The sequence below is a fragment of the Oncorhynchus masou genome, chromosome 6 (genome assembly GCF_036934945.1).
Source record: "Oncorhynchus masou masou isolate Uvic2021 chromosome 6, UVic_Omas_1.1, whole genome shotgun sequence".
Classification (NCBI taxonomy): domain Eukaryota; kingdom Metazoa; phylum Chordata; class Actinopteri; order Salmoniformes; family Salmonidae; genus Oncorhynchus; species Oncorhynchus masou.
The window spans coordinates 21,285,785-21,309,843 of NC_088217.1; the positions used below are offsets into that span (position 1 = coordinate 21,285,785).

Sequence of the window (24,059 nt, forward strand, 5' to 3'; positions counted from 1 at the left end):
GTATTTTTTCATGTGGGAATGACCTTGACAATTGGGAAATGCTGCAATAGATGATTTAGCAGTCATTGTACTGTAATCAAGCTCTCTTTTGGAATATGGCTTTTGTTTAAAAATTACTCTTTTAATTGCCAACGTGTTAGTTTTTCGTGTTTCCCATACCCATTCATTTGATTCGGCTATAACCGCAGGGGCCACTAGAGGCCTAGACTTTAGCTCGTGCAGTATCAATAGTGTACCGTCAGAACATCCCATCCTTTGTTTTGGGCCTGCATATCAGGAAATTGATCCAGGAGTCGTTCCTGTCAGTCGTGTTGTGACCGCCCTGAATTTGTCTGAACCGTCTCAGTGCTTCTCCTTCCAATAGGGCGCTTCCCCTTTAATTCCCTGTTAAATAGCTAGCATCAGCTGTGCAAAAGTGGGTTTGTGACAGTGGCGCGAGAGAGGAAGTGTTCTACCATCAGCTTGGAAGTTCGTTAAGAGACAGTTTATTTTGTTTGTAGTAAAAAAAAGTGTGTACAGTAGCCGTGTCGCATGATCTACTTATGTCTATTGTTTGACTACTAATCTACGTCGGTCGTCGCTGTTTCTTCGTGGCCTTTCCCAGCCGGAGATCTGTTGGCGATTTGGATTGTCCGACTGACCACAACTTTTTGCATGTGGTATTCAATTTGTTTTGGTGTGATGTATACCGTGATGATTTAAGTTGTAGTGAAGACTACAGAGATGTGACACTCTTTATTGTTGTGTGGTAGAGTTGATCGCAATCTGAATGTATTAATGAGACCGGGTTTACCCATCACTTTATGAAAGGACAATTGCAATACTGAGGTCACGTGTGTTCACTCTACTCCGTTACCGGGCTAGACTCTTAGGCCAGAGGTACAGGACGTTTCTTGAGGAACCAGAGCTCAGTTATGTGATGGTTTATTTTGGTAATGCAAAAAGAACCCAGTTTAAGTCATTTCCAATGTTGTAAAGGTTTATGAAAAGTGTATGTCCATACCGACTTTTACATGAGTCCTTTGTATTGGTGTAGACTTGACGCTTGACGGATCAGATGGGACTCATTTCATTTTTCTCTGGTAGGTAGAACCTACCTGGCACCCCTACAAACAACCTCAAGCCTAAAGGTTTATTTTGTAAGATGTTTGCCAAATATGTGATGGCCCAGAATCAAAATACTTTCAGGACACAAATCAGCTTAGCCGCTCCACTGAAGGTTTATTCATGTGTCTGAGAAGAACTACACCTCTAGTGCCAAGATAAAAATCAAGATCATTTTATGAGCACTGTGTGCTAGGCTATTTGTGATAACTCTCACCACTATTTTCAACACAGGTGATGTCATCACAATCAGATCATTGGTGTATGGATTGTGAAAAGAGCAGGAGTGCAATCATGTACAAAAGCTGTGAGGTAGTTTTCATTTTACAATAAATGCAGGATTTAGACCTGGAACCTCAGTTAACTATAGTCCAGTCAGGAATTAATAAACAATACATAAAACACACCCTGACAGTTAAGACATGGAGGCCTTTATTGTTTTCTTATGCTACACAGTACACTGCAGCAACCTCCCGAGCCCCCCCCCCCTAAACAACCATCAACATGCATTTACACCACACACACACACACCAACATCCATGCTATTACACACACTCACACAGATTCCAATGTAAACAATGCAGGCTGAAAGAGTGATTTTAAAAAAGCAAGGTAGTCTGTTGTCCACTGTTGCACCCTCGTAAGCAAGCGCAAGGCTCGTTCCATTTTCTTTTCTTTCAAGTTCAAAGCGGGGCGACCAAAGAGGAAAAGAAACTGTCGACATCTTTTGGGATGAACTGCTGTCCACTCAGGCCATTCGACCAACCGCCGTCTCTCTCACACACACACACACACACACACACACACACACACACACACACACACACACACACACACACACCAGGTGTTGGGAGGTCAAGATGCCCATCATAGCAACAACTTCCTCAAGTGTCTTATTAAATGTACTGTTTGAAATGTTATTTTCTTTTAAGTTATGTGATAGGAAGACGGGGGTAGAGGGAGAAGTTAGTGTGAGAGGGGAGAGGAACGTCAAGAATTAGTGTGACACATTCTTTTCCCACGATCCTCAGTGGAAGATGAAAAAGGCCTTGTTTGACTTCCCTTGTATGGGTTAGGATGGCTTGATCGTCCGTTACCTAGCAAACACTTTGGCGTCACTCACAAACCCATCCATTGCTGCATTACCTCTTAGCGCGCACAAAGTACAAGGCGTTGGTTTTAGGGTAGTACTTCACATTCTGCTTCTTGTCCATCAAGCCCCCGAATATGATGAGCTCGCCCCTACCCTGGACCACTGTGTGAAGGCTGGTCTCGGGGGGGCCTGTGACGGCAGCGGGGGTGCCGTTCCCGTAATCCCTCCAGGAGACGAGACCTGCTGCTTTGGCTCGGGACACGTCCAGGACATACATCTGCATGGGCTTGCAATTGAGCGACTGGTACAGGGGCTTGCCCACGTTCAGGCTCTGGGGCGGGTGGTGGCCAAGCCGCCGTGCGATAGGCGGGATGGAGTGTCCATCAGACCCGGCAGCAGCAGCCTGTGGCGGGCTGGAAGAGGGGGATGTTCCTGCTGAAGCCACTCCTCCCCCACTTCCTCCTGAAGCAGCTCCTTGGGACAAGGGGTTTGAGGAGGATGAAGAGGACAGGTTTTTGACAGCCTCCAGGCCTCGTCTCAGGGCTGCGGGGGACACGGCCCCCGGGGGAGTGCGTGGGGAGCCAGGGGCAGGTGGAGGCGTGTGCACGCCGTTAGTGCTGGGTACCTCGGAAAGGGGGTGGGTGGCTGAGGGGGGAGACTCCCAGCCGTAGTCCGAGGAGACAGGGGGCGAGAGGGCGGGGAGGCATCCTGGGCAGGGCTGGTCCGGGGAGAGGGGGATGAACCGTTGAGTAGAGGATGGAGGGAGGGCAGAGGCGGGCTGTCAGGCCCCTGGGAGGGGGATGGCTGTTGAGAGGAGGAGCCGGGGCTACCCTCTCTGGCACCCCCTCTGGCCGAGGGACGTGGTCTCAGTGTCCCCCAGCGGCCGTTCACACAGGGGGCCTCCTCAACAGCCCCCAGGACGACCCCGGCAGCGCCGCTCCTTAATGGGGACTGGGAGCGCAGCGAGGGGGGCTCTGGGCCCAGGGGGCCAGGAGAGGCACTGATGGGGGAGGGCCGAGAGTTCAGGCTGGGGCTGAGTGGCGCACGGCCAGACGGAGCCTGGGAGAACACCACTACACACTGTCCAACCTGGACAGAGCGTGGGATGGACGACAGAAAACAATGAAGGAAGTTGAGATGAAAGTAAACCTACAAAACAATATCCCAACAGTGTTTAGTACAGTGAGACAGGGGATAGATGACAGAGAGCCACACATACCCTGCAAGCAGGGTGGCACCACAGTTCTGGGGCTCCATGGTCATCGTTCTCCACCCTCAGCTGCTGCCATGTCCAGGGTGGGGCACCCATGTGCAGGAGCCAGGCATCTTTCAGCAGCTAGCAGGGACATGAGAGAGAAGGGAGGTGCAGAGTCACAAACAGCAAAACAAGAGCGCAGAGCTTTTTATGCATGGACAATAATAATGCTGCCTTTCATTAGAGAACATAGGCTCTCACTGCATTAGGGCCTCCACAGCCTCCCAGAATAAGAAGAGTCTTGTTGTCAATCACAATCTGTGAGAGAGGAGAAAATACATTTAAAACATGTAGATAACCATCTATACGAGCCACAAAAAGGTAACTTGTAATTCCCTGTAAAAACACAGACAGATACCTTTCAAAAGTTTGGGGTCAATTAGAAATGTCCTTGTTTTTGAAAAGAAAAAGCACATTTTGTCCAATAAAATAACATCAAATTGATCAAAAATACAGTGCAGACATCGTTCATGTTGTAAATGACCATTGTACCTGGAAACGGCTGATTTTTATTGGAATATCTATGTTGGTGTACAAAGGCCCATTATCAGCAACCATCACTCCTGTGTTCCAATTGCACATTGTGTTAGCTAATCCAAATGTTTAATTTTAAAAGGCTAATTGATCATTAGAAAACCCTTTTGCATTAATGTTAGCACAGCTGAAACTGTTGTTCTGATTAAAGAAGCAATAAAAGTGGCCTTCTTTAAACTAGTTGAGTATCTGGAGCATCAGCATTTCTGGGTTCGATTACAGTCTCAAAATGACCAGAAACAAAACTTTCTTCTGAAACTCGTCTGTCTATTCTTGTTCTGAGAAATGAAGGCTATTCCATGCGAGAAATTGCCAAGAAACTGAAGATCTCGTACAATGCTGTGTACTACTTCCTTCACAGAAAACACCAGTTTCAACATCAACAGCCGACTCTGGGATCCTTCCAGGCAGAATTCCTCTGTCCAGTGTCTGTTCTTTTGCCCATTTTAAACGTTTATTTTTATTGGCCAGTCTGAGATATGTCTTTTTCTTTGCAACTCTGCCCAGAAGGCCAGCATCCCGGAGTCGCCTCTTCACAGTTGACATTGAGACTGGTGTTTTGCGGGTACTATTTAATGAAGCTGACAGTTTAGGACTGTTTCTCAAACTCAACACCAATGTACTTGTCCTCTTGCTCAGTTGTGCACCGGGGCCTCCCACTCTTTCTATTCTGGTTAGAGACAGTTTGCGCTGAGTAGTACACATCGTTGTACGAGATCTTCAGTTTCTTGGCAATTTCTCACATGGAATAGCCTTCATTTCTCAGAACAAGAATAGACTGATGAGTTTCAGAAGAAAGTTCTTTGTTTCTGGCCATTTTGAGCCTGTAATCAAACCCACAAATGCTGATGCTCCAGATACTCAACTAGTTTAAAGAAGGCCAGTTTTATAGCTTCTTTAATCAGAACTACAGTTTTCAGCTGTGTTAACATAATTGCAAAAGGGTTTTCTAATAATTAATTAGCCTTTTAAAATGATAAACGTGGATTAGCTGACACAACGTGCCATTGGAACACGGGAGTGATGGTTGCTGATAATGGGCCTCTGTAGATATTCCATAAAAATAAACTGCAATTTCCAGCTACAATAGTCATTTGCAACATTAACATTGTCTACAATGTATTTCGGATCAATTTGATATTATAAAGAATACAAATGTGCTTTTCTTTCAAAAACAAGGACATTTATAACTGACCCCAAACGTTTGAATGGTAGTGTATTTACTAAATCATCTGAAATACTGCATGATGGGGATATGGAGGGTATGTGGTGGAAATGCAGGAATTGAGATATGTAGAGGGTGATGGAGGTACTGAGGGGAGAAGGTGTGAAGGACAAACATCATCCTGACCTGAGACTGGCCTCCTCGTGGGTGTGGGGACGGCCCGGAGATGGTGGGCTTGGACCAGGACCACTGCTCCAGATCCAGAACCCACACCTCGTTACTCCTGATTAGGGACCAGTGGAGAGAGCAGGGGGACACGGTGAGCCAAAAGCACACACCTTGACAGATTCACAGACAACTATCAACATTGAAAAAAAAAACAGTTTAATGACATGATTTCCCTTTACTTTCAAGACATTCACATTACAACCTTTGAACATTGTCTCGCTACACCACAACTGTATTTATTTTAAGTGTTTTAACTGATGTGTCAGGTTGTTCTATTGTAATGTCTGGTTTGGCACAGCATAGTAAAATGTGCAGAAAACTCAAAAGGTAAAAGCTCCTCAAAGTAATGACATACATTTGGCGGGCCCCTAGCGACCCTCCAAACACCACCATGACGCTCCCTATGACGGAGGAGGAGTGACCGGCCATGGGTAGGGGTCCTTGGGTTGTCACGATGCAGTTCCACCTGAGGGCACATGGAGAAGTTTACGGGCTTAGCTAGATGAGGGTAAAGTGATAAAAGACCAAGCACTGATGGCTAGGTAAGGCTATAAGTATAATTAAGTGAGAAGCAGGCATTGGTCTGAAGAAAAAGGAAATTCACAAGCCCCACAATGTTATTCCATCCATGCTCTACCAAGATTTTCCAGCACACAACTTTGACCTACTACAGTAGCTATGTTGGTCTATTGTACATGCAGGTTGCTTAGGATTCAAACCTTCTCAAACAGCCTAATTCATACTGTTTCATGATCAGATTCATGAAACAGTTGTGTGAGTCCTCACGTGCTCCGGAAGTTTTAAGTCCAATGTTCACTTTCAGGACAATATAGTCTCGTTTCAATCTGACATCTACAATTTGAGCTAGGTGGGTACAGAAAATAACTCTGAAAACTCAATAGCTAAACAACCCTGTTAAAAATCTGGTAAAAGCCGGACGACTCATGACGGAGTGTGTCATACCTCCAAGTTGATTTGCGAATTTATTGACATTGGTGTCATTGGCTTAGATATGATGGTATGGAGATTTGCACATAATGTTGAGCTTCAACCAATGCCATACTATTGTGAGGCTATGGGTTTTCAGTCTCTACACAGAAATAATTGTCATGAGTAATAGCACTCTGACTATCAGCCTGTATGAGAGTGAACAGCAGTCAACATGTGATGTTGACACATACTGTATGGCTAAAGGAGTTAATTCATCCACAGGGTCTAGGCCTATCTCCAAACCTTCTGGTCTCTTCCTCTTACCAGTTTTTGGAGGGGGAGTATGTGTGGATCTCGTCAAAGAACCTCTCAGGCTGATGTAGTGGGTATGGGCTAGGTCGAGTCCATCCACCAAACAGCACCAGCAGATTGTTGTACATCACCAGGGTAGCACCCGCTTTAGGAGACGGATAGGAGCCTGTGTGGGCAAAAGGAGTAAGAATAAGCCTTCATACAGAGCATTCAGACAGTATTCAGACTCCTTGACTTTTTCCACATTTTGTTACGTTACAGCCTTATTCTAAAATGTATTTAATTGTTTTCCGCCCCTCATCTACACACAATAGCCCATAATGACAAAGCAAAAACAGGTTTTTCGAAATTTTTGCAAATGTATTCTAAATGAAAAGTATTCAGACTAAACTCAGTACTTTGTTGAAGCACCTTTGGCAGCGATTAGTCTCCAGTCTTCTTAGGTATGACGCTACAAGCTAGACAGACCTGTAGTTGGGGAAATTATCCCATTCTTCTTTGCCGATCCTCTCAAGCTCTGTCAGGTTGGATGGGGAGCATCGTTGCACAGCTATTTTCAGGTCTCTCTAGAGATGTTAGATTGGTTTCAAGTCCGGGCTTTGGGTGGGCTACTCAAGGACATTCAGACACTTGTCCCAAAGCCACTTCTGCGTTGTCTTGGCTGTGTGCAGTTGGAAAGTGAACCGTCGCTCTGGAGCAGGGTTTCATCAAGGATCTCTGTACTTTGCTCCGTTCACCTTTCCCTCGAGCCCGACTAGTTTCCCAGTCCCTTCCGCTGAAAACATCCCCACAGCATGATGCTGCCACCATCATGCTTCAATGTAGGGATGGTGCCAGGTTTCCTCCAGATGTGACGCTTGGCATTCAGACCAAATAGTTCAATCTTGGATTCATATGGGCTGAGAGTCCTTTTGGCAAACTCCAAGCGGGCTGTCATGTGTCTTTTACTGAGGAGTGGCTTCCGTCTGGCCACTCTACCATAAAGACCTGGTTGGTGGAGTGCTGCAGAAAAGTTTGTCCTTCTGGAAGGTTCTCCCATCTCCACAGAGGACCTCTGGAGCTCTGTCAAGAGTAACAAATCGGGTGGTTCTTGGCCACTGTGTTCTTGGGGACCTTCAATGCTGCAGAAATGTTTTGGTATCCTTCCCTAGATCTGTGCCTCGTCACAATCCTGTCTCGGCGCTCTACGGACAATTCCTTCGACTTCATGCCTTGGTTTTTGCTCTGACATGCACTGTCAACTGTGTGACCTAAAATAGACATGTCCAATCAATTGAATTTACCACAGGTGGACAATCAAGTTGTAGAAACATCTCAAGGATGATTAATGGAAACTGGATATAGCTCATAGCAAAGGGTCTGAATATTTATGTAAAGGTATCTGTTTTCACGTATTATAAATTTGCAAACATTTCTAAAAACCTGTTTGGGCATTTGTCACTATGGGGTAGTGTGTAGATCGATGAGGATTTTTTATTTATTTCATCCATTTTAAAACAAGGTTGTAATGGAACAAAATGTGGAAAAGGGGGTCTGAATAATTTCCAAATGCACTGTACATACTTCTATGTCATGCATACAAAAGGTTGGAAGTCGATTTAAACAAGACAAATTACATCTGCAAGCAGAGTAAAAAAAATGACTAAAACAAAAAACATTTATTTTTTACCGCCATGTGTCAAGCACACGAACCATCAAGGAACGTTATTTTCACTTTCCTTGTTACAAGTAGGCAGTATCCACCCTATGTAACTTAAAGGTTGCAAGTTTGAATCCCCGAGCTGACAAGGTACAGATCTGTCGTTCTGCCCCTGAACAGACAGTTAACCCACTCTTCCTAGGCCGTCATTGAAAATAAGAATTTGTTCTTAACTGACTTGCCTACTCAAATAAAGGTAAAAAATTAAAAAAGGGCTGATTTCTTACCCGAGGCTAAAGGGCGGATCCACTCCTTGCTGTTGAGGTCAAGTCTCCACAGGTCATTGAAGGCAGCGTTGCAGCTACTTTGAGTACAGCCCCCAAACACATACATGGACTGGTTGGAGTCGTAGTAGCATGCACCTGCAACACACACATACTTGGTTTGAGTCATAACCAGGGCTATTTAACTGGTGTCCGTGGGCCAGATCCTGCCTGTTTATCAATTTAGAATAGCCTTTTGATCAATTATGAACATTCATTTAAAAATCCAGTGTTTAGGGCCAAAAGGAGCGTTCTTTCAATATTCTCCAATGAGAGAATCTGTATTCTTGTAGTCCCACCCCTTAATTGCTGTCAATCAATATCACCCAACATACCAGTTACAGCCAATTAGAGCTGCAAACAGGGGTACAAGGGTCTGCCCGCCTGTCGGCTCTTTCACCACAGAGGAGATCACTACACTGCCCAATACACCAAAGCATGCTTTGTACTTAACTCAGCTGTGAGTGAAAAAGACCATGGACTCAGTTTCGGCGATCATGAATGTTATCCGATCAACATCGAGACTGCAACATTGCTTGCTTCGTAGTCTGCTGAGCATCCTGATCCACTTTTACATAATGACGTTCGGTGGCTAAGAAAGGGTAATAATACTCTCAAGAGAACAGCCTGTGAGATTAGCGAGGACATAGTTGCTTTTCTCCAACACAAGAAAGCTAACACATATCTAACGAAATTGCTTGATGAGTTCGTATCAGATGTTTTTCAGTGATCTTCAATCAACTGAATGGACTTAATTTGAGACTACAGGGGAGGGATAAAACAGTTATTGACATGATTGAAAAACAGACATATTTTCAAAATACATTTTCTCCTCTGAATTGAGCCCAAACAAAAGGCTCTATTTCGCTACACCGCGCAAATATATTCAGTCACCATCAGTTAGAGCTGGGCAATATGGCCTGAAAATCTGGATTTTTTTCAAGCTTATGGTTGATTCACGATATACATCGATTTCTTAAATGTTTTCTCTAAATAATCTTTGATGTAAAAATAAAGGTCAAATACAATGCATTTCAAACAATTAATTCCATGCATGTGAAATTAGGCTAAATACACAGTGTACAAAACATGTGCCATTCAGCGGGTGAATGGACAAGACAAAATATTGAAGTGTGCCTTTGAACAGGTATGGTAGTGCAACACTGCTGGGTTTTTCACGCTCAACAGTTTCCCGTGTGTATCAATAATGTGCCACCACCTAAAGGACATCCAGCCAACTTGACATCCCTGTGGAACACTTTCGACACCTTGTAGAGTCCATGCCCCGACAAATTGAGGCTGTTCTGAGGGGAAAAGGAAGGTGTTCTTAATGTGTTGTACACAGTGTATAAGCCCCACTAATTAAATTATTTTATCAAAATACTTTAACCTGCTTTTTTTGCAATAATCACTGATCTGGCTTTCAAGTATGTCTATGAAAATGCCCTTTTTGATACAAATGTAAAAAGAAAAACGAATAATGCACATTCACTAATAATGACTAACTTCTTGTAGCAGACATTATAGAAAACGAACACAAGGTCTCAAAACAATCTCACGTGCTAGTGAGTAGCCAGATAATCTTTATATTTCAAGTTTAGCCAACTTGGATCTATTTCCTAACTAACAAGGTTGAACAGTTGAATTGTTATGAACACACCCTTCTGTCTCCAACTGTTTGAACAGCATGCTAACCTGTTCACTTTGTTCAGATGTTGAAATCAAGTGTAAGCCTATCTTATTTCTCAGAATGAGAACGAGTTGCCAATTCCTTATATAAAATAGTGTTCTATGCTTATTGCACACACGACCAAATCTCTCCCACACGTTCTCTACTGATGTGGGGAAGAGAGACTTCTCCGCAAAAGCTTGTCAACAGATATACCCTGCATAAAAGGTTTCTGTGTAAAAAACTATAAAGAAATAGAAAATAAAACAGAATGACACTAGTCAACTGAGATGCCATGCACAAAGGTTTCCTATGTGTAAATAAAAACTAAAGAGGAAGCTATGTATGTAAGTAAACAATTTGATGCACTGAATTAGGCTAATCTTAAAGCACTTAAAATGAACTTTTAGCAACATTACATTTAAAGAGCTTCATAAGATTAGCAACATTACATTTAAAGAGCTTCGTAAGATTAGAATTGTGTTGGTGCATGGTTTTTTATACCGGTTTTAGGAAAGAGTAATCCCATGTAGAAAATATCTGGCCTCTGTAAATAACCTTTTTCAAATCCAACCCCTGCAACAAGACGGGGCCATTCAACTGACTTACACCTTCAATGCCCTATCCCTAATACTTCCAATTTAAATTGTGTATGGCATTACTTTTTTTAAAGATAATACTTAGGACTACACAGCCTGGAGTTGATTATCCAGCTTATACCATGGCCAATCAACTCAATTCAACAAAGCGGTGGTATATGTTGTATACTGACTGTGTGAGAAGCGTTGCGTGATGGGTGTTCCAGGATATGGGTATGTACGACTCTCCCACTGAATATTGCCCTCCTGGACGGCCCGCAGAAAACCATGGTAACACTGATATGCAACACCTGAGGGGAGAAAGAGATTGGAGATGAGTGACTATTATGGTTTTATGTGAGTCACAGCCACAATAAAAGCAACATAATAAGTAACACGTCATTATCTTAACTGTTTTTGCAATAACAAGTCACTTAATGTCATGGTTGACTCAGTGTCCGATCTGAAAATGGAATAAACGTTACTTGACTCATTGTGAAAAAGAAACCACTTCAGTCAAACAGCTGAGTGGTAGTTAGGGTTTCCACTTGGGGGTCTCAAAATGCAGCATAATGGCATGTTGTTGCCTTTTTGGTAATGCTGAGCGATTAGTGCTTTATGAAGTCGGTTCGGTTTCAGTTAAATTATTACAAAATAATTGCGTTTTTGATTTCACTATGTATTTATTTTACATTCAATTAATTATTGAATAAGCCAAAAATTGTAAACATTCAATTGCCAAAACATTGAAAATATTATATTGTATCCGTCAGGTCAACATTGGGTAGATATGAATTTAAAAAAAAAACGAAATTACTATGAAATAATAAAATATTTAAGTTGTGTATATTATTTGATGACTGTAATATATTTATTTGATGACGCTAATATTTTTAATTCCTTAAAGTCATTATCTCATCTCTGCTCAGGCAGATGCAGCCAGCCAGCCAGACAACATTATCTCTGCTCAGGCAGGAGCAGCCAGCCAGCCAGACAACGTTCTCTCTGCTCAGGCAGTAGCAGCCAGCCAGCCAGACAACATTATCTCTGCTCAGGCAGTAGCAGCCAGCCAGCCAGCCAGCCAGACAACGTTCTCTCTGCTCAGGCAGTAGCAGCCAGCCAGCCAGCCAGACAATGTTATCTCTGCTCAGGCAGTAGCAGCCAGCCAGCCAGCCAGCCAACATTATCTCTGCTCAGGCAGGAGCAGCCAGCCAGCCAGACAACATTATCTCTGCTCAGGCAGTAGCAGCCAGCCAGCCAGCCAGACAACGTTCTCTCTGCTCAGGCAGTAGCAGCCAGCCAGCCAATGTTATCTCTGCTCAGGCAGTAGCAGCCAGCCAGCCAGACAACATTATCTCTGCTCAGGCAGTAGCAGCCAGCCAGCCAGACAATGTTCTCTCTGCTCAGGCAGTAGCAGCCAGCCAGCCAGCCAGACAATGTTATCTCTGCTCAGGCAGTAGCAGCCAGCCAGCCAGACAACATTATCTCTGCTCAGGCAGGAGCAGCCAGCCAGCCAGACAACGTTCTCTCTGCTCAGGCAGTAGCAGCCAGCCAGCCAGACAACATTATCTCTGCTCAGGCAGGAGCAGCCAGCCAGCCAGACAACATTATCTCTGCTCAGGCAGGAGCAGCCAGCCAGCCAGACAACGTTTCTCTGCTCAGGCAGTAGCAGCCAGCCAGCCAGCCAGACAATGTTATCTCTGCTCAGGCAGTAGCAGCCAGCCAGCCAACGTTATCTCTGCTCAGGCAGTAGCAGCCAGCCAGCCAACGTTATCTCTGCTCAGGCAGTAGCAGCCAGCCAGCCAGCCAGACAACGTTATCTCTGCTCAGGCAGTAGCAGCCAGCCAGACAATGTTCTCTGCTCAGGCAGTAGCAGCCAGCCAGGCAGAAGCAGCCAGCCAGGCAGACAACGTTATCTCTGCTCAGGCAGTAGCAACCAGCCAGCCAGACAACGTTATCTCTGTGTGTTCTCCATACTGTACTGTCATTAGTCATCATATTAAACTAGCTTAGCCTGCCTAAGTATGCTGCAGAGCTGTCTTGACAATCATTTGACTAGTTCTCCAAAGTAGATAAGACATACTTTCACGAACTGTCTCTATCCCTCTATCACCGTTGTGGTGTACATTCCTCTCTCATGTGGTCTGTGTGTACAGAGCCTTCAGAAAGTGTTTACAACTGTTTACTTTCTCCACTTTGTTACAGCCGGAATTTAAAATGGATTAAATTGAGTTTTTTTTGTTACTGGCCTTCACACACACACACAAACACAATACTCCATAATGTCAGTGGAATTCTTTTGGTTGATTTTTAAAAAACAAATTAATAAAAAATGAAAAGCTGAAATGTCTTGAGTCAATAAGTATTCAACCCCTTTTGTTACGGCAAGCCTAAATACGTTCAGGCATAAACATTTGCTTAACAAGTCACATAAATTGCATGGACTCACTCTGTTTGCAAAAATAATGTTTAACATGATTTTTGAATGACCCCAAACACAGATTCAAACACCAGGGAGGTTTCCCAATGCCTCGCAAAGAAGGACACCTACAGTATTGGTAGATGGGAGAAAAAAAAAAGACATTTAACATGCCTTTGAGCATGGTGAAGTTATTAATTACATTTTGGATGGTGTATCAATACACCCAGCCAGTACAATGATATAGGTGTCTTTCCTAACTAAGTTGCTGGAGAGGAAGGAAACCCCTCAGGAATTTCACCATAAGGTCAATGGTGACTTTAAAACAGTTACAGTAAACTGGCTGTGATTGGAAAAAAAACTGAGGACTGATCAACAACATTGTAGTTACTCCACAATACTAACCTAGTTGAGCGTGAGAAGGAAGCCTGTACAGAATACAAAATATGCCAAAACATGCATCCTGTTTGCAGGTAGCCTAGTGGTTAGAGTGTTGGGCCAGTAACCGAAAGGTAAATATTATATTTTTCTTAACCGACTTGCCTCAAGGTAAAAAGTAAGATAAAATTAATAAAAACAAAGACGAGGCTGATGAAACAGATCACAACATTTATTTTAAGAGTTGATAAACTATGAATAATTCACATTACAAGCACAGCAATGGGTTTACTCGTCTCGGCCATAAGCGTGAATGTTCAAAAATGCTAGTACGGGAGAACACCATTCTCAAACACGCACTTGATGCTAGAGGTTTTTATAATGCGACATATGGATATAGAGCATAATAGTAGAAACTTAGAATATCTGAAGATGCAACAATATGATTGTGCCTTACTGACTTTGGACAGTAGAAGAAATGCTGGTAAATGGCATATCTAGAAATCTTTGCTTTTTTTTTTAAACCCCTTTTCTCCCCAATTTTATGATATCCAAATTGGTAGTTACAGTCTTGTCCCATTGCTGCAACTCCCATACAGACTCGGGAGATGTATAATATTAGAATATCATTCCAATGTTGGGCAAATAGACCTATTAAAATGCACATTTGACTCTCTCCCAGCCTGTCTGCGGCCCAGCGGCCCGGAACTGAGGTTTCGTGTGCCGGGAGTTGCTGTGGCATTTGCATTGTCTATAGGCTAGCTACTATAGTAATCTACAGAATATGGTTATATCTCCCTGAGCTGAACCAAATGCACACTGTAAAATGTGCAAAGTATTTCTGCCTCGTGTGCAACACTGCCTGGCTGGGGTCTGAGTGTGCACACGTGAAGAGCGTAGTTACATATTCATGTTTAGAAGCGTTGCGAGACAGGCATAAAAGTCTGTTTAACTTGAAACGGAAGTCTACTGAAGACTTTGTCCTTGTGTTCCTTGGCTATTTACACTGTTTTGTTCAAAAGCTAGGTTGTTTTTCAATATTTGAGTTTGAACTATGTAATGTAATGAATCATGAATAATGTAATAATGAATTAAATAATGTAATGTGTCTGTTTTCATGAACAAATTAAGTTTATGTAATATAGACGGTCTCAGAAATACACAAATGACTTTAAAAGCACTGTAAATGACCTTGACCCATGGTCACATATCAAAAAATAAAATAAGTATTTCCATTTTGGGACGGTTCAAGTTCAGTTTGGATTAGTTGAAATTGCACTTCGGAATGGTGATGAAAAAAGTTAGTCGCAAGCCCTGGTTATGGGTATGTTGTAATCGTTAAGGACTGGGGAGTTTCAGGATAAAAAATAAAATGGAGCTAAGCACATGCAAAATCCTAGAGAAAAACCTGATTCAGCCTGCTTTCTGGAGACAGAAGAAATGCACACCAGGTTAGGTGAGGTGCTGGCTAGCAGAGTAGAACACTTGAAAAAGAAGAGTCGCACACTATGAGCTCAGATGCAATAATTTAATAACGTTTCGACAGCCAAGCTGCTTTCATCAGGGAATAATGACAAACACTGCAGGTCACCAGTTTATATAGAGTTTGAAAGGACACACATGGGTGTCTAATCATGGCCGGCTGTGGCTTGATTTCATTGGTCAATTTTCAGATATGAATAGAACATATAATAAAGCATGAATGGATTACATACGATCAGAGTTACCATTTGACCAACAAACATTTACAATGGATAGCAAATCACAAGAATGGCTTCAGATCAAACTTTCCGTTGAAACTGAAGGAAGCAAGGATCTTTAAAATTAAAGATTCAGATGGCCTCTTGTTTTAACAAACAGTCAAGGTCACCCCCTCTCCTAAGGAGGGTGTCGTGTTCGATGCCAATATAGCGAAGGGACAAAATAGAGTAGTTTGTTTCCAAAATGTGTGCCGCAACTGGATACGTCGAGTTTTTGCACCTAATGGTGCTACGATGTTCAGAGATTCTTACTTTTAGTTCGCACTTTGTTTTGCCCACATCATTTAAGATAAATAACTACCTTAATTGAGCACATGACAACACCTTTGCTTGATCTGTTTCCCTGTTTGGGGGTGTTTTAATGATCTACATTTGTAAGTTCCATTGCATTAAGTGCAGCCATTACACTTGTAGTTTCCATCCGGAAGGGGCACAAGGAGATGTCATGCGGGGGTATTATGGGGTGGTAAATCAGAGTCTACCACTTGATCTCAGATTTCTGCTCCAAGAGAATACGACCAAGGGAGGGTCCGAAAAAACACATTACCAATACTGTCATCGGATCTTAGAATCTGTCAATGTCTGTGAGATTCTCCTAATTTTTTCAGAGTACTTTGAATAGCGCATAGTAAGAACGCATGAACGCTTTTTGCGAGACTATTTTATTTTAATTAACCAGGTAAACTAGTTGAGAACAAGTTCTCATTTACAACTGCGACCTGGCCAAGATAAAGCATAGCAGTGTGAACAGACAACAACACAGAATTACACATGGAGTAAACAATAAACAAGTCAATAACACAGATTTTTTTTTTTAAGAGTATATACATTGTGTGCAAAAGGCATGAGGAGGTAGGTGGATAATTACAATTTTGCAGATTAACAATGGAGTGATAAATGATCAGATGATCATGTGCAGGTAGATACTGGTGTGCAAAAGAGCAGAAAAGTAAATAAATAAAAACAGTATGGGGATGAGGTAGGTAAATTGGGTGGGCTATTTACCGATGGACTATGTACAGCTGCAGCGATCAGTTAGCTGCTCAGATAGCAGATGTTTAAAGTTGGTGAGGGAGATAAAAGTCTCCAACTTCAGCGATTTTTGCAATTCATTCCAGTCACAGGCAGCATAGAACCATAAGGAAACGGGGGCCAAATGAGGTGTTGGCTTTAGGGATGATCAGTGAGATACACCTGCTGGAGCGCGTGCTACGGGTGGGTGTTGCCATCGTGAAACAGCTCACCAGGATCACAAATTATTATTTTTTATAAATGCAATTCAAGTATTTGTGTTGTATTTGAGAGTAACAATGGTGCCGGAGAAGGGTGACGTTTTACATGTCCCCAACCGATCATGTTTTTTTGTTTGTTTATAAAAAAATGTTTTTACTTATTTTGTACATGTTACCGCTACCATCTCTTATGTCCGAAAATAACTTCTAGACATCAGGACTGCGATTACTCACCACAGACTGGCAGAATAATTTTTTCCCTTTAACGAGTCTGACGAGCCCGATGCGAATGATATACTACTTTCTCAGGATCAGGCCCAGATCCCCGTGAAGAGGCGGAGAAAAAGGGGCAGGCTGCCTTCTGAGAATTCGTAGGCGATCTAATAAAACCCACTTCCTTCCATTCTGCTAGCAAACGTGCAATATTTAGAGAATAAATTGATGACCTATGCAGACGATTAAACTACCAACGGGACATTAAATACTGTAATATCTTATGCTTCACGGAGTCGTGGCTGAACAACGACACTATCAACATACAGCTGGCTGGTTAAACGCTGTACCGGCAGGATAGAACAGCGGTGTCTGATAAGACAAGGGGCGGAAGAATATGTATTTTTGTAAATAACAGCTCTAGCTATTACTCGCCTGAGGTAGAATATCTCATGATAAGCTGAAGACCACACTATCTACCTTGAGAATGTATCTGTATTTTTCGTAGCTGTTTACATACATACCACCACAGTCAGAGGCTGGCACTAAGACAGCATTGAATGAGTTGTAATCCGCCATAAGCAAACAAGAAAACGCTCACCCAGAGGTGGCACTCTGAGCATCCTGGGACTTTAATGCAAGGAATCTTAAATCAGTTTTACCAAATTTCTATCAGCATGTTAAATGCATGTTAAATGCGCAACCAGGAGGGGGGGGGTTAAAAACTTTAATTAAAAAATTTTAAAAAACACTGGACCAACTTCACTCCACACACAGAGATGCATTCAAAGCTCTCCCTCTCCCTCCATTTGGCAAATCTGACCATAATTACATCATCCTGATTCCTGCTTACAAGCAAAAATTAAAGCAGGAAGCACCAGTGACTAAATCAATAAAAAAAGTGGTCAGATGAAACAGATGCTAAGCTACAGGACTGTTTTGCCAGTAAAGACTGGAATACGTTCCGGGATTCCTCCGATGGCATTGAGGAGTACACCATATCAGTCACTGGCTTCATCAATAATTGTATCGTTGACGTCGTCCCCACAGTGACCGTACGTACATACCCCAACCAGAAGCCATGGATTACAGGCTACATACGCACTGAGCTAAAGGCTAGAGCTGCCATTTTCAAGGAGCGGGACTCTAACCGCCCCGTAGCACTCACTTCCGTCATCATGAAGTGCTTTGAGAGACTAGTCAAGGACCATATCACCTCCACCCTACCTGACACCCTAGACCCACTCCAATTTGCTTACCGCCCAAATAGGTCCACAGACGATGCAATCTCAACCACACTGCACACTGCCCTAACCCATCTGGACAAGAGGAATACCTATGTGAGAATGCTGTTCATCGACTACAGCTCGGCATTCAACACCATAGTACCCTCCAAGCTCGTCATCAAGCTCGAGACCCTGGGTCTCGACCCCGCCCTGTGCAACTGGGTACTGGACTTCCTGACGGGCCGCCCCCAGGTGGTGAGGGTAGGTAACAACATCTCCTCCCTGCTGATCCTCAACACTGGGGCCCCACAAGGGTGCGTTCTGAGCCCTCTCCTGTACTCCCTGTTCACCCACGACTGCGTGGCCACGCACGCCTCCAACTCAATCATCAAGTTTGCGGACGACACAACAGTGGTAGGCTTGATTACCAACAACGACGAGACGGCCCTCGGAGTGTGGTGTCAGGAAAATAACCTCACACTCAACGTCAACAAAACTAAGGAGATGATTGTGGACTTCAGGAAACAGCAGAGGGAACACCCCCCTATCCACATCGATGGAACAGTAGTGGAGAGAGTAGCAAGTTAAGTTCCTCGGCGCACACATCACAGACAAACTGAATTGGTCCACTCACACAGACAGCATCGTGAAGAAGGCGCAGCAGCGCCTCTTCAACCTCAGGAGGCTGAAGAAATTCGGCTTGTCACCAAAAGCACTCACAAACTTCTACAGATGCACAATCGAGAGCATCCTGGCGGGCTGTATCACCGCCTGGTACGGCAACTGCTCCGCCCTCAACCGTAAGGCTCTCCAGAGGGTAGTGAGGTCTGCACAACGCATCACCGGGGGCAAACTACCTGCCCTCCAGGACACCTACACCACCCGATGTTACAGGAAGGCCATAAAGATCATCAAGGACATCAACCACCCGAGCCACTGCCTGTTCACCCCGCTATCATCCAGAAGGCGAGGTCAGTACAGGTGCATCAAAGCTGGGACCGAGAGACTGAAAAACAGCTTCTATCTCAAGGCCATCAGACTGTTAAACAGCCACCACTAACATTGAGTGGCTGCTGCCAACACACTGACACTGACTCAACTCCAGCCACTTTAATAATGGGAATTGATGGGAAATTATGTAAATATATCACTAGCCACTTTAAACAATGCTACCTTATATAATGTTACTTACCCTACATTATTCATCTCATATGCATACGTATATACTGTACTCTATATCATCGACTGCATCCTTATGTAATACATGTATCACTAGCCACTTTAACTATGCCACTTTGTTTACATACTCATCTCATATGTATATACTGTACTCGATACCATCTACTGTATCTTGCCTATGCTGCTCTGTACCATCACTCATTCATATATCCTTATGTACATATTCTTTATCCCCTTACACTGTGTATAAGACAGTAGTTTAGGAATTGTTAGTTAGATTACTTGTTGGTTATTACTGCATTGTCCGAACTAGAAGCACAAGCATTTTGCTACACTCGCATTAACATCTGCTAACCATGTGTATGTGACAAATAAAATTTGATTTGAAATCCCACCATGCCCTCCGACGACCCATCAAACAGGTAAAGCTTCAATACAGGACTAAGATCGAATCGTACTACACCAGCTCTGACGCTCATCGGATGTGGCAGGGCTTGCAAACCATTACAGACAACAAAAGGAAGCACAGCCGAGAACTGCCCAGTGATACGAGTCTACCAGACAAGCTAAACTACTTCAATGCTCACTTTGAGGCAAATAACACTGAAACATGCATGAGAGCAACAGCTGTTCCGGAAGACTGTGTGATCATGCTCTCCACAGTCAATGTAAGTAAGACCTTTAAACAGGTCAACATTCACAAGGCCGCGGGGCCAGACGGATTACCATGACGTGTACTGCGAGCATGTGCTGACCCACTGGCAAGTGTTTTCACTGACATTTTCAACCTCTCCCTGTCCGAGTCTGTAATACCAACATGTTAGAAGCAGACCACCATAGTGCCTGTGCCCAAGAACACTAAGGTAACCTGCCTAAATGACTACAGACCTGTAGCACTCACGTCTGTAGCCAAGAAGTGCTTTGAAAGACTTGTCACATCAGCACCATTATCCTAGAAATCCTAGATCCAATCCAATTTGCATACCGCCCCAACAGATCCACAGATGATGCAATCTCTATTGCACTCCACACTGCCCTTTCCCACATGGACAAAAGGAACACCTATGTGAGAATGCTGTTAATTGACTACAGCTCAGCGTTCAACACCATAGTGCCCTCAAAGCTCATCAATAAGCTCAGGACCCTGGGACTAAACACCTCCCTCTGCAACTGGATCCCTGACTTCCTGAAGGGCCACCCCCAGGTGGTGAGGGTAGGTAAAAACATCCGCCACGCTGATCCTCAACACGGGGGCCCCTCAGGGGTGCGTGCTCAGTCCCCTCCTGTACTCCCTGTTCACTCAGGACTGCACTGCCAGGCACGACTCCAATACCATCATTAAGTTTGCCGATGACAACAGTGGTAGGCCGGTTCACCGACAACGACGAGATAGCCTATAGGGAGGAGGTCAGAGACCTGGCCGTGGGGTGCCAGGACAACAACCTCTCCCTCAACGTGATCAAGACAAACGAGATGATTGTGGACTACAGGAAAAAGAGGACCGAGCACACTCCATTTCTCATCGACGGGGCTGCAGTGGTTCAGGATTAGACCTTCAAGTTCCTTGGTGTCCACTTCACCAACAAACTAACACGGTCCAAGCACACCAAGACAGTTGTGAAGAGGGCACAACAAAACCTATTCCCCCTCAGGAGACTGAAAAGATTTGGCATGGGTCTTCAGATCCTCAAAAGGTTCTACAGCTGCACCATCGAGCGCATGGTTTCATCACTGCCTGGTATGGCAACTGCTTGGCCCCCGACTGCAAGGCACTACAGAAGGTACGAGGTAGTGCAAACGGCCCAGTACATCACTGGGGCCAAGCTTCCTGCGATCCAGGACCTCTATACCAGGCGGTGTAAAAAATTTGTCAAAGACTCCAGCCACCCTGGTCATAGACTGTTCTCTCTGCTACTGCACGGCAAGCAGTGCCGGAGCGCCAAATCTAGGTCCAAGAGGCTTCGAAAGAGCTTCTACCCCCAAGCCATAAGACTCCTGAACAGCTAATCAAATGGCTACCCAGACTATTTGCATTGCCCCCCTCCTCTGGAACACTGCTGCTACTCTCTGTTATTATCTATGCAGTCACTTTAATAACTCTACCTACATCTACATACTACCTCAACTAACCAGACCAGTGCCCCCGCACATTGACTCTGTACCAGTACCCCCCTGTATATAGTCTCGCTATTGTTATTTTACTGTTGCTCTTTAATTACTTGTTACTTTTATTTCTTATCCAGATTTTTTTAAACGCCATTATTGGTTAGGGGCTTGTAAGTAAGAATTTCACTATAAGGTTGAATACCTGTTGTATTCGGCGCATGTGACTAATAAAATTTGATTTGAACCAACGTTGGTCAATAAGTTTAATAACCAAAACATTTTTATTTGGGTTATTTGCACAGCACTACTATTTGGGTTTAGAATGGTGGTGGAGGTTGTTATGTCATCAGTAGAGAGACATACCTTTAATGAGGCGATACCACTGTTTACACACCAGTGCAGCGGTCTTGTGCTCCTGGTATGGTGAGAGGAAGGACAGGATGTATTCTAGGACTTCCTCCGGCAGCTCCACCATTGTCCCCTCAACCTCATTGCAGCCTTCTACGTCCCCCTCTCCTCTGCTGGTCCCCAATTTCAGATCTTCCCCCTGTGCCATTCCAACAGGCCCTGATACATCTTCCTCTGTATCCATGGCAACAAAGTACCCATCATCACTGTCTGAAGAGCGGGACATTCTTTCTGTGCCTGGACATAGATGGGAGATGACACTAAAAAGGTGGGCACAAAGACAAACAATAATAGTACCTTCCATCAATTCCATCACGTGACATGTGCTTCATGGTAGTTTTGGGAAATTACAACAGGGTGGGGATAGACATACTGTAGCTAATTTAGCTTGCTAGCTTTGGGACAGGGAGAATGTGTATTGGTTGGAACCAATACACAGACTCCCGATGTTGTGTCCTAAACTAAAGCTAACTAGCAACCTGCTTAATTAATGTAGCTAGCTAGCTGGATAACTAGGGAAAGTGGTTAGCTAATTTGCACAATACCGTTAGCTAGCTACTAGTAGCATTAACATCCACCGTTGAACGCATCCCTTCTGGCCCGCCCTCACTAATTAGAATTTCCATCTATGGTAGGGCATCAAATGAGTTAACACTGTGTCAAATCATTTATATTTTGCTACCAATCCGTGGAAAACTGTAATGAAAAATGCCAGTGTATCTGTGGAATATAACGTTATAGATAGCTTGCTAGCTAGTGGGTATAGCTAAAGTAGCTAGCTAACACGTTAAGTTAGCCAGCTAGGAAGCAGTAAGAAACTACTAACGTTAGTGGTTTGTTTGGTTTCTGCTCTATTTCTGTCAGGTTCTCAGGGGCCATATTTCCCTTCCAATCATAACCCCAACATCTTTGATATTCACCGTAATTCTGCACGTATTCTTTAGTTGGTTTTCTATCTTGTGAATTATCTCTTCTCATTCCCTTTATCAGCTTCTGCAGTAAATCGCCATACTCCAAGCATTCGCCATCTTCATCAGTGGCAGCATCATCTGCAACGCGGGAGCGCGCACGTAAATCGTCATAGTCAAGAAATCCAGAAATTAAGTGGATTGGTAATAATCGGTATTGCTCGGTCTATTGGACTAAAATACTGTAAAATGACAAACAAACACAACATATTGAATCAAATTACTATCAAATCAAGAAATGACCCACATTTTATATTATTGCATTGATACCAATTTGATCATCTACATCACTCTCCCTTTATTACACTGCTGCTACTCACCGTTTGTTTGTACTTCATAGTCACTTCCCCCCTACCTACATGTACAGATTACCTCAACTAACCTGTACCCCCGCACACTGACTCGGTACCGGTGCCCCTGTATATAGCCTCGTTATTCATATTGTGCTACTTTTTATTATTACTTTTTATTTGAGTCTAATTGGTAAATATTTTCTTCTTCATGAACTACACTGTTGGTTAAGGCTTGTAAGTACGCATTTCACGGTAAAGTCTACACTTGTTGTATTCGGCGCATGTGACAAATAAAGTTTGATTTGATATGATACAAATACATTTATCTTCCGGACTCTGACTTTGCTCGTTTAGGTTTTTCTTAATTAATTCGTTTACATTTTGGGAGTTGTGTCTATTATTTTGTATTGTTCGTAGTACTGCACTGTTGGAGCTCGAAACATAAGCATTTCGCTGCACCTGCGATATCATATGCAAAATATGTGTAAGCGACCAAAAAAATAACATTTTATTTTTACACAGAAGTGAACAGACCATCTCTATTTCTCCACCTGAATGAAGTTTAAACCAGTTGCCATACCTAAATGAAAGGTCACTTACAGTAACAAAGTTGGGACAAACGAAGTCATATAGAGAGAATGGATCTTTATACACATAGGTCCTCCTCCTATATTCAAATTAGTAAATCTTCAAACATGTTAATTTTGGAGGTGTACAGTTTTATGTCAGGAATCAATGCGCGTTCCCAATGTACATGTACAATGTCAATGCAGTAGAGGTCGCTGTTAACTGTATATCAGGATTTTGTGGCCATTTACAGTTGAAGTCGGGAAGTTTACAAACACTTAGGTTGAGTCATTAAACTAATTTTTCAACCACTCCACAATTTTCTTGTCAACAAACTATAGTTTTGGCAAGTTGATTAGGACATCTACTTTGTGCATGACACAAGTCATTTTTCCAACAATTGTTTACAGACAGACTATTTCACTTATAATTCACTGTATCACAAATCCAGTGGCTCAGAAGTTTACATACACTAAGTTG

At 43.4% G+C, this 24,059-nt stretch overlaps 1 protein-coding gene across 1 annotated transcript; it reads right to left on the minus strand.

Annotated features, from left to right (window-relative positions):
- Nucleotides 1-1,537: 1,537 nt before the first annotated feature.
- Nucleotides 1,538-22,792, minus strand: LOC135541562 (F-box only protein 42-like). Its single transcript, XM_064967866.1, is given in 11 exon segments — nucleotides 1,538-2,884; nucleotides 2,887-3,286; nucleotides 3,417-3,533; nucleotides 3,654-3,710; nucleotides 5,338-5,434; nucleotides 5,735-5,845; nucleotides 6,634-6,787; nucleotides 8,548-8,682; nucleotides 11,025-11,141; nucleotides 21,707-21,988; nucleotides 22,672-22,792. Coding segments are annotated over 11 exon segments (2,166 nt in total). The 5' UTR covers nucleotides 22,730-22,792; the 3' UTR covers nucleotides 1,538-2,246.
- Nucleotides 22,793-24,059: the final 1,267 nt, after the last annotated feature.